Source organism: Girardinichthys multiradiatus, chromosome 18, assembly GCF_021462225.1.
Source record: "Girardinichthys multiradiatus isolate DD_20200921_A chromosome 18, DD_fGirMul_XY1, whole genome shotgun sequence".
Taxonomy (NCBI): domain Eukaryota; kingdom Metazoa; phylum Chordata; class Actinopteri; order Cyprinodontiformes; family Goodeidae; genus Girardinichthys; species Girardinichthys multiradiatus.
The window spans coordinates 48,874,194-48,887,270 of NC_061810.1; the positions used below are offsets into that span (position 1 = coordinate 48,874,194).

At 41.8% G+C, this 13,077-nt stretch overlaps 1 protein-coding gene and 1 long non-coding RNA gene across 4 annotated transcripts; one reads left to right on the forward strand and one right to left on the reverse strand.

The window, feature by feature from the left end:
* Positions 1 to 5,811: 5,811 nt before the first annotated feature.
* Positions 5,812 to 11,201, reverse strand: LOC124883531 (zinc finger protein OZF-like). Of its 3 annotated transcripts, XM_047390668.1 has the most exons (3): positions 11,003 to 11,136; positions 8,453 to 8,511; positions 5,812 to 8,369 (listed from the first exon to the last, which is right to left on the reverse strand). In XM_047390668.1, the coding sequence occupies exon 3, from the start codon at positions 8,344 to 8,346 to the stop codon at positions 6,940 to 6,942; it is 1,407 nt and encodes a 468-aa protein (XP_047246624.1). In that variant the 5' UTR covers positions 8,347 to 8,369; positions 8,453 to 8,511; positions 11,003 to 11,136; the 3' UTR covers positions 5,812 to 6,939. The 3 variants fall into 3 exon arrangements, with proteins under 3 accessions (XP_047246624.1, XP_047246623.1, XP_047246622.1); XM_047390667.1 differs by lacking the exon at positions 8,453 to 8,511 and having other exon boundaries at positions 5,812 to 8,357; positions 11,003 to 11,201; XM_047390666.1 differs by lacking the exon at positions 8,453 to 8,511 and having other exon boundaries at positions 11,003 to 11,201.
* On the forward strand, positions 10,969 to 11,248 carry LOC124883535. Its single transcript, XR_007042230.1, has 2 exons — positions 10,969 to 11,110; positions 11,193 to 11,248. It is a non-coding gene; the product is annotated as an uncharacterized LOC124883535 (long non-coding RNA).
* Positions 11,249 to 13,077: the final 1,829 nt, after the last annotated feature.

Consider the following 13,077-nt stretch of genomic DNA (forward strand, 5'->3'; position numbering starts at 1 on the left):
CAGTCTAGTGAACTGAGTAGCTGTTTTAAAGCAGTTAGGTTTATATAAAAACAATTCAGAAGATTTCTGTATACATGTTTATCTTACCTGACATGTCAATTAATTACTTATTCACATAAAGACTTGAAGACAATTTGTCATTGTTGGGCCTTATGAAATGAACTTATCACAAAAAGTAAGAAACGTGTTTGGACAATTTTCTCCTTGTTTTTGCCCACAACTGTAATGAAAATGCATCTGTAAGTGGAGCAGTAAGTGAGTTGAAATCCTCTGCTACATAAAATGTAGTTAAAGCCTTCAACTGATCCAAAACGCTGCAGTTAGAATTCTGATTAAAATTATTTTAGCTTACGTACATTGACTCATTGTTAAATATAGAATAGAATTTAAAATTCTTCTGCTCACATATAAAGCCCTTAATGATCAAGCTCCATCATAAATCTGATTGGTCCATATGTTCTGGTTCTGCTAAAGGTTTCTTCCTGTAAAAAGGTAAATGGACTGAATTTTATATAGCACCTTTCCAGTCATACAGACCGCTCAAAGCGCTTTACACTAGAGCCACATTCACCCAATTGCACTCACTAACGCTCACACATTCATACACCGATACACAGATCGGTAGGCAACTTGAGGTTAAGTGCCTTGCCCAGGGGCACATCGACCTATGGCAGGAGGAAGCTGGAATCAAACCCACAACCTTCTGATTGCAAGACGACTACTCTTCCTACTGAGCCACAGTTGCCTGGAGGTATTGCACCCTTAAGGGAGAAAACACGAAGGACGACGCTCCAACTGCCGCCATTGAACCGAGAGAAACACGAGTCTGCGCACTGGGGGTTAGGGGCTGGAAAATGGACAACCCGGAAGTCCCGCCCACAAAGGACATCAGCTAAATGTTAACGTGTCCGCCATATTGGCATGAAGGTCTTTTAGGATGTAGATTTATTTTGATTTTTTTATAATTTTTTTACAATATCTTGTAGAGGTGCAACGAACAATGCAACAAGTAAAAACAATGATACAGAACAGGTTACCTCGACTAAAATGCACAGCAGTGTAAGGCAAATAAAATAAAATAAAAAGCAAGTATTCAAAACAAAAGGATTCTGATAAATTTGTGGTTATATTATTAATTTTTTTGTACATGCTGACTGAATACGTCTTAGTGAGGAGTTTAAATTAAAGGGACAAAACAAGGGACAGTCTTTCCACTTCCAACAGTGTATGTAGTACTTAGCAAGTAAGAAAACAATATTCATCACGTCAGATGTTTACCTATCAAGATCAACATAATACAATACATGGTCAATGCCAAAATCTGGGTTGTTTGCTATTTTCAGTGATAGTCAGTCTTTAATGACTCTCCAGATTTAGTTGGAAATAGGTGAAAACAAGGTGTTCTTTGGATTCTGCAGGACAAAAGGCACAACCAGTCAGATCAAATTCAAATCATTTGGGTACTTAGGATGTGCTTTTTCTGCTATGACCAAAATCTACTGCTACTGATATGTGGTTGTAATCATTAAACAATTTAGATTTAAAGGCGGTCAGGAGAACAACATTATTGCATTTCTTATCAGTTACGCTACAGTCTCTTAATGTCAATATGGGGTAAGTTGAAGAGTACCTTCAGGTGCTTTGGAGAAGAGCGTCCATTAGGTCATTAACAAAAACAATACCTTCTCCATGCCAGTCAGTTTTAAAAACTGATTTCTTGTTAACAAGTATTGTCCTGTTGTTCCACAACAAACACCTGTGTGGGGTAAAGTTGTGAAAATATAATTTTCCAAAAATCCAAAATGTTTGTAGATTTAGACAGCTATCCTTTCAGAGAGGAACTGGTGTATTGAGAAGGCGGCTGGCAGCGGCTGGGCTGTTAATGGACAGGAGATGGCAGATGGTCATGACCATACAGAAAGTGGTTTTAGCAGGGTGGAGGACGGAGGCAGCGGAATATAGTAAGATTAAAAAACAGAAGAAAGCAGAAAAAACATCAGTGGAAGATAATTTAAACATAGAACAAAAAAGTCAGTCAGTCATTTTCTACCGCTTATTCCATAGTGGGTCACAGGGGAGCTGGTGCCTATCTCCAGCAGTCTATGGGTGAGAGGCAGGGTACACCCTGGACAGATCACCAGTCCATCGCAGGGCAACACACAAACAACCACGCACACACTCATTCATACACCTAAGGGCAATTTAGAGTGACCAATTAACCTAACAGGCATGTCTTTGGACTGTGGGAGGAAGCCAGAGTACCTGGTGAGAACCCACGCATGCACGGGGAGAACATGCAAACTCCATGCAGAAAGACCCCAGGCCAGGAATCGAACCCAGGACCTTCTTGCTGCAAGGCAACAGTGCTACCAACTGCTCCACCGTGCAGCCCTGAGCAAAAAAGTAGTGATCAAAATAAAAAAAGGCATCTGGGAATTGGAAATTTAGAATATAAAGTAATCTTCAAAATAATCCAGGAGGGAATGGAGTCCAATCCATTTAACTAAAACATTTAACAAATTTATAGATGAACTCCAAAGTGCTATGGTTGCATAGTGGAGCGTTATTGCCCAACTGCAATAAAATAATAAATCATGCACAGCAAAAGAATGGTTAGAAAAATCAGTAGTGGAGTTCCTCTGAAAGATGAAATTAAAAAAATGTAAGTGGAGCAAAAGATAGAAGTAAAATGCCTGAAAAAAACAAGAAATAGAGAAACATGTCAGTCTTTCAGTCTTGATTAGGTTTGAAGAGGAATAGAATAGAGTAGAAATATCTTTTAATGTTTAGGTGTGTCAACAGCAGAGTAAAATGTTTGCCATTTAAGGTATTTATTGGATATGTGAGTGATGACATTAAACCATACATTCCCCTACCTATAAGATAATTCAAATGACAGAAATTTGGACACATAGCAGCGATATGTAAAGGGAAACCATGTGGAAGGTGAGCTGCTGACCATGAATATGGGACATGTAAAGGGGAGCTTAGGTTAAATGTCGTAACTGTTGAGGAGAACACTCTGCTGGGTGTAATGTTAGCAGAAGAGATTCAAAATGTGTAACTTCCACAAGGAATTACTTACGTTGAAGCTGCACAAGCAATACCAAACCATCCGGAAAGATCCAACCCAACATTAGCACCAGACGCATAAAACTGGAAAAACTTTTGAGATAGGAAAATAATTTAATTGAACATGTAATTCCTTATTTGAAAAAACTACAGAAATAATATTTGAATAAATATACTGTGGCGAATGGTAGACCTCAAGGCAGCGTATGTAGCCCAGTTTTTTTTTTAATGATAATCATTAATGATATATTTGAGTGGGACCTGGAGTTGGCAGGTCACTATGTGGAGATGATGGAGCCTTTGGAAATAGAATACATTAAGGGCAAAATGCAAATCTATGAAGTTGAGTCATGGTCAAATAAATGGGTTTTAAATTGTCAATAAGAAAAATCTCAGGTTATCTGTTTTTCTAAAAAAACAAAAATCTATATTCTTAAAACTGTATTTTCAAAATCTTAAACAGGTTAAAGTTATTTGATTTTTGGGCATTCATTTTGATGAAAAGCTCGTTATTGAGTATATATCAATTCTTTTTGACGGTATTGGATATTTGGCAGCAGCAGAAACCAATTTGAAGCTTCTTGAGGTGGAACAATCAAAGCCTCTCAGATTGTTTGTGTATTTGCAGGAGCATGGTGGGGGCTGTCGGTCCAGGTCATTTGGATTTGGGCATTGCCGGCCCTAGTCTGAACTGGTGGCTTGGGTGTTGTGCCTGTCTCCACCCTGGAATGAAGGAGACCACCTCCTGGGTCAGTGGGCTGGTTGCCCCTCAGGAGTATCAGAACCTGGAACTGGGGGGATAGACTATGTATAGGGAGTGCGAGTGAGTGTACGGCGTCCATTCTTGTGTGTCTTTACGTTGGGTGTGTGGGTGTGAGTGTTTGTATCTGTACACATGAGGGGAGGAACGTGTGATTGTCACTGTGTGTGCCTGTTTTTCTGCCAGGTTGGGTCTTGGGCTGCCCCTCGCCTGGATCACATTAAGCCCCATCAAAATATGGGGCTACCGGGGCTCCTGTGTTCTGGGGGACTTTGGATATTTGGCAAGGAGTCTTACCTTAAGAGTGATTCCAGTAGTTGCTAAGCGTGACTCTGAGCGAGGAGGGGACATGTCCGAGCTGCCGCACCCTGTTGGTGGTCAGATGCCTCGGAGCTCCTCCGGTCCTTGGTCCCCAGAAGCAGTCAGACTCTATCTAAAGACTCTTACATGAACGACTCTCAACCAGTTTCTAACTTTTAGCTCCTTTAATCTAAATTAAGGCAGAGGAATGATTACAGAGATCAGTGCTGAGGCTCCCGTCTCTGACCGTCGCCGTCTGTTAGAGGATGACGAAGAGCCTCGATAGAAGGTCACATGTAGTTTTATTTCTGGGACTCCAATGTAATGGATGTTTCCTCCCTCAGTGATTATCAGTAGACTATGTGTCACCATTGTGGTGTCTATCTGGTAGATTGTGTAGTAGCGGGTCTCTATCCTTAATCTAAGTGTGCTGTAGCTTTCTAATCAACCCAGTTATACCAGCTGCTCCACCATCAAACCCAGTGCCCCAGCCTCGGGTCATTCATGACAAACCTTGGGCCATTTATCCTTGTAATGTGTGTCGATGAGCTTCTTATCCTATTCTAACAAACGGGAAACATTAGAGCTTATGGTTTATATCATTATGGTATAAAAGGGAAAAACAGCTATGAGTCATATTAATAAAGGTTATTCCTAACAGACAGAAACCTTTATCTTAGCAAGGTGTGGTCGACCTCTTTGCTAGGTGGGACTGTACCTGCAGGTTCTGGCTGTTCTGGTTCTGTTTCTAGAACATGTTTGTTTTAAACAGTAGGTTCTGCAGAGGCTGAATATAGTCCAGATAAAGACCCACCATAACCTGAGGAAGGAGCTCCATCATTGGATGCAGCATAAACCTTCAGACCATGTTTCTGGATTCAAATCAGCAAACATTTTACAGCACAGAATGACTTCAATGCTAAAACCAGAACTATTTGGTCTAGAAGTAAAGGAGATTTTTTCATGTTTATTGGGTAGGTTAACCATGTGACCTCAGGCTGATGGTGCTGCTGTATGACAGTTTAGCTCTGGATGGAGATCAGGATAATTGCTGATCAACAGAAGATTTTTTGTTTTATGTGAACAAGCTCAACTTTGTATTTGATATCCAGAAAACGTCCTGGAAGATAAAAAATGAAAGTTTTTATCTAACATTACCATGAATATGTAGTTATATTTGGCGCTATTGTTTCAGGTTTGAGTGAAATTAATTTATTTTAATTCTAAGCCTAAACTTGGATCAGTTTTAGGCCGGGCAGATCTTCTAGACAAAACATCTACATCTAAATCAGGCCCATTTATACACCTGATGGATGTTTAGTGTTACAGTTCTGGTGACACCAAGGTCCAGTTGGACATTTTTTAAATCTGTATTACTCCATTAAATGATTATCAGACAATATTTATGTAGTGGAGAGCTGATACGTGGTAGGACTCAGCGAGGTGGGGTCATGCTCAGAGGCTGAAGATGTTTAGAAAATTATTTGAGGATGTTTTACAAAAACTTTTACTGCTCTGCTTTTATTCCCCAACAAGTGTCAAAATAAAAACGTGTCATTTCCAATAAATCAGGAATGCTTCATTATGAGCTCCATGATTTTTTAAAGTCACATCATTTGTTTCTCTCTGAGGTTCTAACATGATGGTCAGGGCTGACTCCAAAAACAACTCCTTCAGCCTTTTGGTTTTCCTTTTATTTTATTTAAAACAATGCATAAAGTATACATTATATAATAAAAAAAGACTCATCAGATGAAGCTCAAATCCAGTCTTTTCTTCTGAAGCTTGCAGACAGCTTAGAGCTGGCCAATCAAGCACAGTAACACCATGGTCACTACCTTTGGCAGTGTGGACCAGTACCAAGTTCTGCTGGAAAATGAATCCAGCATCTCCATAAAGCTTGTCAGCAGAGGGAAGCATGCAGTGCTGTAAAATCTCCTGGTAGATGGTTGTGTTGACTGTGGGCTTCAGAAAACCCTGTGGACCAGAACCAGCAGATGACATGGCGCCCCAGATCATCACCAAATGTGGAAACTTCCCACTGGACTTTAAGCAAAGTGGATTCTGGTCCTCTCCACTCTTCCTTCTGATTCTGAGACCCTGATTTCCAAATGAAATGCCCAAAAAAAGAACCTTGGACCACTGAACAACAGTCTGGTTCTGTTTCTCCTCCGCCCAGGTGAGATGCATGTAGAACATTTGTAGGATCCATCTGTGTGTAGTGGATCTTGATCCACTGAATCTAACCTCAGTCCTCTCCTTCTGAAGATCCTCAAAATTCTTGAATATATTTTAGTTGAAAATACTCTCTAAGCTGCGGTTCTCCCTGTTGCTGCAGCTTTTCCTTTCACTCAACTTTCTATGAATATGCATGGATATTTAAGGTTTTCACAAAATATTGATTTTCTGAGACACTTCAGGTTTTTATTCTCTGGAAGCCAGAATCAGCAAGATTACACGAAATAAGAGCTTGAAATATTTCCCTCTATGTGTGGTTAATCTACGTACGAGTTCTTCTTAAAATATAGACTTTTTTTTACAACATATATATATATTTTTTTTTAGATGTGCCTTTATAGACCAAAAGGGTACGAGGGATTCAGACTCTTACATTTTATTAGTGAAGCTCAGTGAAAACAGCCAAGTACACTGATGATGGGTTTCTTCAGAAAATAGCCCACAGACAGCAAACTGCCCTCTATCCGCCCTCTGATAGACAGTAGGGGGCGCTGCTAGTTACAGGTTGGAGCAGTAGCAACAAATGCAGTCAGAACATCCCTGTGTTTAGTCAGCAGCTTTCTGAGCATCTAAACGGTTTTTCCTGCCGCATGGATTCTCATGTGCATGTTTAAATTTCCCTTTCGGTTAAATTTTAGCCCACAAACATCACAACTGAATGGTCTGTATCCTGTATGGATTTTAATGTGACTGTTTAAATTTGACTTTTGGTTAAATCTTAGTCCACAAAAATCACAGGCATAGGGCTTGTCTCCTGTGTGGATTCTCACATGCGTCATTAAAACCGACTTCTGGTTAAATCTTTGTCCACAAACATCACAGCTGAAGGGTTTGTTTCCAGTGTGGATAATCATGTGTCTGTTTAAAGCTGACTTGTGGGTAAATCTTTGTCTGCAAACATCACAACCAAAAGGTTTCTCATCTGCGTGGCTACCCATGTGTCGGTCTAAGTGTGCCTTTCGACTAAATCTTTGTCCACAGACGTCACAAGCAAATGGCTTTTCTCCTGAGTGGATTTTAATATGTCGGTCCAAATAGGCCTTTTCATGAAATCTTTGCCCACAAACATCACACCCAAAAGGTTTCTCCCCAGTGTGGATTTTCAGGTGTCGATTTAAATGAGATTTCCTGCTGAATGTTTGTCCACAGACTTCACAGCCAAACGGCTTCTCTCCGGTGTGTATCTTCATGTGTCGATTTAAGTGTGTTTTCTGGCTGAACGTTTGTCTGCAAACATCACAAACAAACGTTTTTTCCACTGTGTGGATTTTCATGTGAACATTTAGATGATTTTTCCGGATAAAACTTTTTCCACAGTCAGCACAATTAAAACAGTTCAGATCTGCCTGGACTTTCCTCTGCAAGTCTACTGTATCATTCTCTCTGAAGCCCTCCTGATTGAGCGAACAACTTGGGCACCTAACATCTGAATGATCCACCAGGTGACTCTCAGGAGAGAAAACGTTAAATTGTTGACCACAATCAGAGCAGCTTTGAGCGTTGTTTACTGTCTTTCCACATGATTCAGGAACCCGGCTCTCCTTCCAGTCATTGTCTTCAGTTTCAGATTGAGAGTCAGGATGGTCCACCTCATCACCCTCACTGACTTCAGTCTCTGAAGAGTTAGATGCATCTCCATAATTTATTAGATCTGGCTTTCTACTGGATTCTGCTCCTCCATAGTCCTCTTCATCAGGTTCTGCTTTCATCTGAACAGCTGAGCTGCTGGTTGGAAGATCTCCGTTTGTTTGATGAAGCTGTGAGAACAGAGGTTTCTCTTCATCATCTTCACTCTTTATGAGAACAGCAATGACTGGAAACCTGGTGGGATCATTCTCCTCCTTCACACTGGGCTGATCTCCCTGCTGGCTGGTCCAGAGTTCCTCCTGCTCCTCCTTTATGTGGAGGAGCTCTGTGTCATTCTGGTCCAGATCAGGGCTCTGTTCTTCAGGAGCCTCTTGTTTAATCAGCAGCATCTGCTGAACATCTGTAGGGAACTCTGAAACACATTATGTACATTGTCAGTATTACAAAGATGGTGAAACATGGAATTAGGACAATATTAGGTAATTAAACATTTACTTTAATTTGAAGGAACAATAAATCAACAGTAAACCATGGAGACCTCTGCTGCCAGGCTTCTGAGAAAACAAATTATATATATATACACACAGAAATACACACTGCTCAATAAAATAAAGGCAACACTTAAACAACACAATATAACTCCAAGTGAATCAAACTCCTGTGAAATCAAACTGTCCACTTAGGAAGCAACACTGATTGACAATTAATTTCACATCTTGTTGTTCAAATGGAAAAGACAACAGGGGGAAATCTTTGGTGATTATCAAGACACTCAATAAAGGAGTGGTTCTGCAGGTGGGACCACAGACCACTTCTCAGTACCGATGCTTTCTGGCTGATGTTTTGGTCACTTTTGAATGTTGGTGGTGCTTTCACACTCGTGGTAGCATGAGACGGACTCTACAACCCACACAAGTGGCTCAGGTAGTGCAGCTCATCCAGGATGGCACATCAATGCGAGCTGTGGCAAGAAGGTTTGCTGTGTCTGTCAGCGTAGTGTCCAGAGCCTGGAGGCGCTACCAGGAGACAGGCCAGTACACCAGGAGACGTGGAGGGGGCCGTAGGAGGGCAACAACCCAGCAGCAGGACCACTACCTCCACCTTTGTACAAGGAGGAACAGGAGGAGCACTGCCAGAGCTCTGCAAAATGACCTCCAGCTGGCCACAAATGTGCATGTGTCTGCACAAACGGTTAGAAACCGACTCCATGAGGATGGTATGAGGGCCTGATGTCCACAAATGGGGGTTGTGCTCACAGCCCAACACCGTGCAGGACGCTTGGCATTTGCCAGAGAACACCAGGATTGGCAAATTCACCACTGGTGCCCTGTGGTCTTCACAGATGAAAGCAGGTTCACACTGAGCACATGTGACAGACGTGACAGAGTCTGGAGACACCATGGAGAGAGATCTGCTGCCTGCAACATCCTTCAGCCTCTAGTGTGTTTTTCCACTTTAATTTTGTGTGTGATTCTAAATCCAGGCCTCCATTGGTTCATAAATTTGATTTCCATTGATGATTTTTGTTGTGATTTTGTTGTCAGCACATTCAACTTTGTACAGAACAAAGTATTCAATGAGAATATTTCATTCATTCAGATCTAGGATGTGTTATTTGAGTGTTCCCTTTATTTTTTTGAGCAGTGTATATACACACATATGCTCATACAGTCACCGGTCACTTTATTAGGTACACCTGTCCAACAGCTCGTTAATGCAAATTTCTAATCAGCCAATCACATGGCAGCAACTCAATACATTTAGGCATGTAGAAATGGTCAAGACGATCTGCTGTAGTTCAAACCGAGCATCAGAATGGAGAAGAAAGGTGATTTAAGTGACTTTGAATGTGTCATGGTTGTTGGTGCCAGACAGGCTGGTCTGAGTATTTCAGAAACTGCTGATCTACTGGGATTTTCACGCACTACCATCTCTAGGGTTTACAGAGAATGGTCCGAAAAAGAGAAAATATCCAGTGAGCAGCAGTTCTGTGGGCGCAAATGCCTTGTTGATGCCAGAGGTCAAAGGGGAATGGCCAGACTGGTTTGAGCTGATAGAAAGGCAACAGTAACTCAAATAACCACTCGTTACAACTAAGGCATGCAGAAGAGCATCTCTGAACCCACAACCTTGAGGCAGATGGGCTACAGCAGCAGAAGACCACACCGGGTGCCACTCCTGTCAGCTAAGAACAGGAGGCTACAATTCACACAGCCTCACCAAAATTGGACAATAGAAGATTGGAAAAACGTTGCCTGGTCTGATGAGTCTCCATTTCTGCTGCAACATTCGGACGGTCGGGTCAGAATCTGGCGTCAACATCATGAAAGCATGGATCCATCCTGCCTTGTATCAACAGTTCAGGCTGGTGGTGGTGGTGTAATGGTGTGGGGGATATTTTCTTGGCACACTTTGGGCCCCTTAGTACCAACTGAGCATCGTGTCAACGCCACAGCCTACCTGAGTATTGCTGACCATGTCCATCCCTTTATGACCACAGTGTACCCATCTTCTGATGGTTACTTCCAGCAGGATAACGCGCCATGTCATAAAGCACGAATCATCTCAGACTGGTTTCTTGAACATGACTATGGGTTCACTGGACTCAAATGGTCTCCACAGTCACCAGATCCAATAGAGCACCTTTGGGATGTGGTGGAACGGGAGATTCTCATCATGGATGGAGCTGACAAATCTGCAGCATCTGTGTGACGCTATCATGTCAATATGGACCAAACTCTCTGAGGAATGTTTCCTGATTTGATTTCAATGGCGAATATGCTCTTAGCCTTTTATGTTCAAACATTAAATAAACATGTTCACAAATTGAGCTTTTACAGCAGTATGTGGCCTTCTTTAATGTGACAAACTATTAGAAGTGCTTATAAACTTTATACCGGCAACTTTCACTACATTGTATACGCGTGGCGGCCATGTTGGCTAATGAGTCCACTAGTTTCACGTTTTCATAAAGAAGCTGAACCCATCAGGTCCCTGAAAGCTGCTGCTAACCTGCAGCTAGCAGAACAATGAAAACATCCAAACCTAATGACTGCAGCCGATCTTCGGGGCTGAAAGCAGCATCCAGTATTTCGTGTCTCTGCTCCTCTGCTGCATCCAGTCGCTGTTTGACCTGCTGTCTCCACATCTCTGGTAGCTTTTCTCTCTCCAAACTTTCCTTCAACCGTTACTGAGCAGTTCCTGCTGAGCTTCAAACCGTTTCTCTTCTTTCCAGAGTTCATCAACTGCTGCTGTTTCTATCTTACATCTTTATTAACTCTCCCGCTGCTGCTCCGTCAACAAAAACCCAAGAAAACACGAAGGACGACGCTCCAACTGCCGCCATTGAACCGAGAGAAACACGAGTCTGCGCACTGAGGGTTAGGGGCTGGACCCGCGGAACGGAAGACCCGGAAGTCGCGCGCACAGAGGACATCAGCTGGACGTAACATGTGCGCCATATTGGCAGGGGGAACGAGGACGGGAATGGACGGTTGTGAACCAGTCTAGTGAACTGAGTAGCTGTTTTAAAGCAGTTAGGTTTATATAAAAACAATTCAGAAGATTTCTGTATACATGTTTATCTTACCTGACATGTCAATTAATTACTTATTCACATAAAGACTTGAAGACAATTTGTCATTGTTGGGCCTTATGAAATGAACTTATCACAAAAAGTAAGAAACGTGTTTGGACAATTTTCTCCTTGTTTTTGCCCACAACTGTAATGAAAATGCATCTGTAAGTGGAGCAGTAAGTGAGTTGAAATCCTCTGCTACATAAAATGTAGTTAAAGCCTTCAACTGATCCAAAACGCTGCAGTTAGAATTCTGATTAAAATTATTTTAGCTTACGTACATTGACTCATCGTTAAATATAGAATAGAATTTAAAATTCTTCTGCTCACATATAAAGCCCTTAATGATCAAGCTCCATCATAAATCTGATTGGTCCATATGTTCTGGTTCTGCTAAAGGTTTCTTCCTGTAAAAAGGTAAATGGACTGAATTTTATATAGCACCTTTCCAGTCATACAGACCGCTCAAAGCGCTTTACACTAGAGCCACATTCACCCAATTGCACTCACTAACGCTCACACATTCATACACCGATACACAGATCGGTAGGCAACTTGAGGTTAAGTGCCTTGCCCAGGGGCACATCGACCTATGGCAGGAGGAAGCTGGAATCAAACCCACAACCTTCTGATTGCAAGACGACTACTCTTCCTACTGAGCCACAGTTGCCTGGAGGTATTGCACCCTTAAGGGAGTTTTTCCTCTCCACTGTCATTACTTGCTTGCTCAGTATGAGGGATTGCTGCAAAGTCAATGCAAGCAACTGTCCACTGTCTCTACATGCTTTGAGTGATTGCATCAAGTCACTGATTTGATGCAATCTGCTGGGTTTCCTTAGATAGAAAAACTTGTTTGATAAGTAATTGGAATGAGTCTTACTGTACTTAGTTCAGAATCAGAATGATTGAACAGACTTTGTAAAGTGCCTTGAGATGACGTGTTGAGAGTTGGTGCTATATAACTGAATTGAAATGTTCTGCCTTTGACTCTGTTTAGGTGTCATTTATTGGATTATTGCATTGTTCAAGATATAAGACATGTTGACAAATTAGCAGCAGCTTAACTAGCCGCAACAACCTAGCACCTCCTCCTTGTGCTGGTTATCAGCTTGGTCACACTCTGCTGTAGCATTTCACAAGTTACCCAGTGTAGCTGGGTTGTTCACTCAGCACACCCAGTGGAGATAGTCAGGACTGCAAGCAGGCCATGTTCTCTTCACTCCCAAATTCTGAAGGTAGTCTCTGAGAAACCCTGGGAGCAAGTGTTGCCATCTTGAAGGACAGATTTCACTCCCTGAGATCGGAGATGTGGGTTTGCAAAAGGTTGCAGAATCTCGTCTCGATATCTGTCTGCACTGAGATCGCCTTAAATAAAAACAAGCTATATTTTTCTAGGGAGGTCAATCTCGCCCCACATCATTAACATCATATTGCTCTCTTCTATTGCAGTATTAAACGCAGCACAGTGGGAGGTGTGAATACACCCTTAAGTTAGTTCCTTTATTGGAAATTTCAAGTTCAAGATTCTGATGTAAGGTTTTGT

Coding starts and splice junctions, on each gene's coding strand:
- LOC124883531 (XM_047390666.1), bottom strand. CDS start 11,105: ATGTGGAGACAGCAGGTCAAACAGCGACTGGATGCAGCAGAGGAGCAG. Junction 8,370..11,002: donor AGATCGGCTGCAGTCATTAG/GTTTGGATGTTT, acceptor AATGTGTTTCAG/AGTTCCCTACAGATGTTCAG.